The sequence below is a fragment of the Pelmatolapia mariae genome, linkage group LG2 (genome assembly GCF_036321145.2).
Source record: "Pelmatolapia mariae isolate MD_Pm_ZW linkage group LG2, Pm_UMD_F_2, whole genome shotgun sequence".
NCBI lineage: Eukaryota > Metazoa > Chordata > Actinopteri > Cichliformes > Cichlidae > Pelmatolapia > Pelmatolapia mariae.
In genome coordinates this window covers 24,594,107-24,600,106 of record NC_086228.1, presented here as the reverse complement: position 1 = coordinate 24,600,106, position 6,000 = coordinate 24,594,107, and the positions used below count along the sequence as shown (strand labels likewise).

At 40.7% G+C, this 6,000-nt stretch overlaps 1 protein-coding gene across 2 annotated transcripts in view; it reads right to left on the bottom strand.

The window, feature by feature from the left end:
* Window positions 1–528: 528 nt before the first annotated feature.
* macrod1 (mono-ADP ribosylhydrolase 1) overlaps window positions 529–6,000 on the bottom strand; it is a 142,476-nt gene continuing 137,004 nt past the window's right edge. Inside the window, exons 10-11 of one of the 2 annotated variants that reach the window (XM_063496297.1) lie at window positions 5,713–5,742; window positions 529–1,038 (exon numbers count right to left, since the gene is read on the bottom strand). In XM_063496297.1, coding sequence (XP_063352367.1) covers window positions 5,738–5,742 — 5 coding nt within the window. In that variant the 3' untranslated portion in view covers window positions 529–1,038; window positions 5,713–5,737. The remainder of the gene's footprint in view (window positions 1,039–5,712; window positions 5,743–6,000) is intronic. The other variant, XM_063496290.1, reaches the window with a different exon arrangement.

Below are 6,000 nucleotides of genomic sequence, written 5' to 3'. Positions count from 1 at the left end.
GGGACAGACGGACAACTAATAGATTTTTTGTGAGTGCAGACAGCGAGCAGCAGTGTGTTTAACAAGAAGCTGAGATAAGTAGCCTGGAGCCTGTCCAGTCTTTGTATAGAAGTGTTGAGAACTTTTAAAATGAATTCTAAAATTAACTGGGAGCCGATGTAAAGAGAAAAAAGTATCAATTGTGAGTTTGCTTACTAGAGTATATGAGTATAGTAGGCTAGACTATAAAAATATAATCTTTTAAAGGGTGTCTGAACTCTTGCCTTTAAAAAAAATTGCACACGTTTAAAATAGAGTGTATTTATAAAGTCTCCCACTCTGCGCTCTCTCGGCAGGACATATCAAATGGCTGTAGCAGAGCTGGCACACTTCCTTCAGAAAGGTTTGACTTCATCTTCCAGTTTATTCGATCTCTTTCACAAAGAAATGCCAGAGAGTGGAGAAGGAAGTACTGGTGTGAAGTGTTCTCCAATGGCGCCCCGACTCATCGACTCTTTCATAACCAGAGAAATAATCACTGCGCTCACACAAAGCTCAGATTCATTTTAATAAGCTTTTGTCATGTGTGTCACAATCATGCACACATGCTGATATTCTAATATTCAAATGCTGTAGTACAGGGAAGAGAGAAATCAGGAGGGGGGGGGGGGGACGTAAGCCTGATGTGAAGCTGCTGCTGATCACAGGTAGAGTAAAGCTTACGAGTATGCACAGTCCATTTTTCATAAGAATTATCTGCCTCATTTCACACAGTCATCATAACACCGCTCCTAACCTCAGCCATTAGTGGGAAGAAGTGAAAAAAAAGAAAACCACCTCCTCCGACAACATCTGCAGGAGAACCGTAGCACTTCAAAAAGGCAATCACCCATTTGCAACTTATCTTCCTGATAAAGATGGTCTTGATCTGCGTCAATGGCAAACAGGAGGAGGAGGAGGAGGAGGAGGAAGAATCTGGATGTGAGTGTAGCGGTGTGTATCCACGGCAACCAAATCTGACAAATCCACTCTCTTAGAGTTTGCTCTTGACTGTGGCCTCTGTGGGAGCAGACAGAGAGAGAGGGAGAGAGGAAATGGTAACATGTAAAACACGGTGGGGGGAACATTTTACCTTGGTCATGCAGCGGTTAAAAGCATTTTGGCTTCTGGAGCGTCTGGTTGCTTCAGAGGGATCTGTTAGCGAGGATTAGTCACTCTCAGCCCAACATGGCTAAGGACGCACTCAAAACATGCAAACACACAATCATACATATCAGATAGACAGCCAGCATAGGTAGTGCCAGGTGTTGGAGACACATAAGGTTTATAGTGGAGACTTGGAGGCCTGCCTGCAGCAGCTCTGTCACACAGACAGACAGTTCCGGTCCATCTAACAGCCAAGCACCACTACTGCTCGCTCACTGCTGCTACCAAATCTGCTGCACATCCATTAGAGGAGAAAGATGCCAGCAGCTCGCTCAGACTTTTTTTTCTTCTTTTTTTTTTAAAGGGCACACCTGGATTTTTTGGGGAAAATAACCTCTTTGGTCAGCTGACCCAGGGTGAAGATGTGAAAGTGCTGATTTCATGGTTCAGGCATCTGACCGGCTGTGCCGCAGTTTGAGACTTTAGCTTGCTGAGTGGAAGCAACTGCTACAAGAAATAGGAGGAAAAAACAGCCTCTAATGCTCTGAGCTGTACGCACTGATCATTCTTTAACACTTATGTTATCCATGAACCTGTAAAGCAATAACGACATATTTGTTGGCCAGTTGTGGGTAGAGAAACAAGCTGTAAACAGCACAGTGATATAATTTGACCTCACAAGGTCATCAAAGTAAATATGCAGGTGGGCAGATGTCAATTTGCAGAAAAAAAACAGTCTTTATCCATTTTTGTTCTTTCTTCTGGTACTTTAGCAGAATATTTAGCTACTCAGGGAGAAAATAGTTGGTGCATAGACTGCAAATAAAAATATCCACCACTACTTTGTGGAGTTTTTCTTTATAAACTCTGAGTTTCTGCTGCTGTCATGTTTTATATTTGAGCCACAAGCTGATGTTAGCAAACTTCATCAGAAAGGTGCATCCAAACACACAGATACATACTAAAAATGTGCTAGCTTTGAAATAAAATACTTGGGCAGGCTATATTATTTGTCAGATAACTGCATTAAAATGCTCCAAAATAAAACAATTGGTTTAAAAGTGATCGCTATAAGACAATGCCTACAGCCACTTTTGTTGCCACCTACTTGTTTCTCAAAGCTACAATGACCAAAAATCTTTTTGCTCCTTTTTTAGGCAGAACATTTTTTATTTATTTATTTTTTTAAACAGGAGTCGATGAGAACTGAGTCATTTTCGGAACTGGCCTGAAGTGAACTGGAGTTTCAGCCTTGATTTGTTGTGGCTGATGACTAAACGTCTCTCTAAACATATCCACAAACTGATGACAAACTGGATTTAGACATAAAAATACATTTTCCTTCCGGCCAAACAGAAATGAAGGGCTGCTGTGAATTTACCTTGTAGCTTATTTTTCTACATAGTATAGGTAGCTGAGGTACAAGGTCGGTGCTTTTTGCTCAGTACTCTGACTACCGTTCACTGCCTGTTACAGTCATATATATCCATATACTTTCGCTCCTGCAACATAAATCTTTAAACACTGGAAAAAAGTCTTGTGGTTTTACTTTTAAAGGCAATGTATAACAGCTTTTTAGCAAACGTTACTCAAACAAGAATAAATAGTTTGTTTATTGGGTAGCATTTTCAGCAGCGGATAAATACACTGATGATGCTCTACTGGGTATTAGTCAGCGTAAGGGTGTATGTGGGATTCTCTCAAAATAACCTCACACCTGCGCATTAAATTGTGTATCCACTTCTGCTTCTGCTTCCCCTTTTATCTGCAAATACATTGTTTTTTGTATATTTTGTATCTACATTCCCCGGACACTTTATTAGGTATACCTGTTTACCTGAGTGTTGACATAAATAGATAGTCAGCTGATCATATGGCAGCAACTCAGTGCAGTTGGGCATGTAGAGAACCTGCTAAGGTCCAACTGAGCATTAGAATGAGGAAGAAAGGTGATTCAAGTCACTGAGCGTAGCAGGGTTTTTGGGTTGGTCTGAGTATTTTAGAAACTGCTGATCTGCTGGGATTTTCCCACACAACCATCTCTAGTGTTCAAAGAGAGGGGTTTGAAATTAAGATAATATCCAGTGAGCAGCAGTTCTCTGGCAGAAAATGTCTTGTTAATACCAGATGTCAGAGGAGAATAGCCAAACAATGGCTTTGAGGCAGCAATAACTCAAATAACCACTTGTTATAACCAAGGCATGCAGAAGAGCATCTCTGAACTCATAATGGATGCGCTACAGCAGCAGAAGACCACACCGGGTGCCACTCCTGTCAAATAGGAACAGGAAACTGATGCTATAATTCACATGAGCTCACCAAAATTTGTCATGCTTGATGATTCTTGATTTCTTCTGTAAAATGTATATGGTAGGATCAAAAACAACATTAAATCGTGTATCCATCCTGGCTTCCAGGCTGTTGTTGGTGGCGTAAAGGTGTGCTGGGCCCCTTAGTATAAAATGAGTGCCATTCAAATATCATAGTCTACCCAAGCATTGCTTCCTGATCCCTGACTCCTGCAGTCAAAATGCTACAGTATCCTTGGCAAGATAACAAACCCAGAGTTGCTCCCAGTGCATCAACTGGAGTGTGAACATGTGTGAACAATAGAAAGGGCTTAGGCTCAGATAAAATTGTTGTATGAATGTTTAGGTGAATGAGACTTAGACAGCAGCAGAAAGCACTTTGAGTTCATCTTCTGATGGCTACTTGCAGCAGGACGTGTCATGTCATAAAGCTGAAATCACCTCAAACAGGCTTCTTGAACATAACAATGACTGTACTCAAATGGCCTCCACAGCCACCAGATATCAATCCAATACAGCACCATTAGGATGTTGTGGAAAAGGAGATACGTGTCATCAATGTGCATCTAAGAAATCTGCAACAACTGCATGATGTCATCTCTGAGCAGTGTTTCCAACACCTTGTTCACGCTATGCTCCCAAGAACGAAAGCAGGGGTTCAATCCAGTGCTTGCTATGGGTACCTAATGAAGTGGCCAGTGAATGTTTATAAAAAGCAGTTCACCACATTTTGAGATCTCATTATTTTTAGCAATTGATCCTTCTTGAACTGTAATAAATGAAAAATCCTTTCAGATTCAGGGGGCTAGTGGTCAAATCTGTTCACAAAAAAAGATTTTAAAAAAGATTAAGACTCTTGACCCAGTGTGTGAGTTCATATAAGAGATAAGGCTGCAGTGTTGATTGGATTTGGCTCTTAGGTTAAGCAGGCTTCTTCTCTTCTCTCTCCCACTCCTCTTTAACGCCTTGGCTGTCAGGCCATGTTTGTAAAAAGCAAAAAACTCTCTCTGTGTCTACATTTGTTTCTTTATGTAGAACTCTGCTGCTGCCAACACGTCTAAAAGCACTCAAAGGTGAGAAAACGATGTTAAATGACATGCATGCTGTATGTTTCCTTGAACTGTTGAACTGCAGAACGCATATTAATGTTACAAAGGGTGATATATTCCAGCGCCAGCAGCATTTCTCTGCTTTGACTTTCCTGCACCGAGACAATTTCATGGTCTCATTTTCATTTAAAATTAAACACTGCAATCCTGCTCTGGTTCACTTTTTTCTGTGGTGATTAAGTTTGTCTGATTTTAGTTAATTTTACTAATATTTCTGCCATGCATCTCTATTATGAGTGTTAGAGTGACCCGGCTCCATCTGAAGCTCTCATTTAAATTTAAATTCTGTCAAACCCAAAAGCACGGCTTCACTCGTACAAAAGACTTGCGGTTGATAATTTGTTGGATTTCTTTTCAGCAGCTTTGGTAGCACCTGCGTCCCAAGCCACATAACACCCATTAAAAATTACAAAACCAGAAAGCATACGACTGTTAAGACCTCTCTCTCAAAATGTTCCGAAGGCAAGAGGTGAGTTTGATTTATAGCAGCGGTAAAGCAAGACATTAGGGGTTAAGGCTGCAGTTGTAATACCGATGCTTAATTTGAATAATTGAGTGAATGACTGATCATGCTTAGGAGCCAGACTGCTTGGCAATATAACACCATAAATCACAAGTGTAATCAAAACAAATGGGTAAAGTCATCATGTCACAGCTAAAGCCAACATAACATTAAATACATTTTACTTATTTACAAAACTTCGTTTAACCAAATAGATCAATCTGTAGCGATGGCACAACACTTTCCTTTTAGTCTGTTTTGGAAAGCAGGTGAGGCATGACTCAAGAAGGAACCTTGGAGGCTTAAAAAGTGGTTGTTATTTTTCATTTAAATCAGACCCTTTTCACCACTGCAGGAAAAAAAACAAAAACAAAGCCCATTTCTTTTTTCCTTGCGTCAGTTCGAACACTAACTAGCTTGAGGCCAGCCGTTGTACTCAGGAATGCACAGAATGCCATTTTCATTTAACTGAGGTCTAAATATGAGCAATTTATTTGCAAAATGGGACGAGTGCCGGTTGAAGGAAATGTCAGAGTTTCCCCTCCGTGACACGTAATTTACATTTTGCACTGGGGTTAAGACTGCGTGTCAACAAACAGACTGAATGCAGTTAATTCTGTCAATAGAAGAAACCACACATGTTGACGCACAACACCATGATGGTTACCTGAACAACGGGTCGCTGCCACAGGTCAGGCTAAAGTGGTGGACGAAGAAATGAAGGCAGGATACAGAATGAAAAGACATGTTTGTATCAAATACAAAACAAAGAAGCTGTAGGACACACACTCACACACACAGACTGTCATTACTCTCAAAGTCCTTCCTGTTAAAAGGAAGCTCAACAGTGAGAACTTTCATAATAAGACAGCTCATGAGCGTAGAGATTGTGTGTAACGTTCATTCTTATTTCAGGTGGCTCATGTGATCAGAAATGAAAAGTACCGTAAGCACA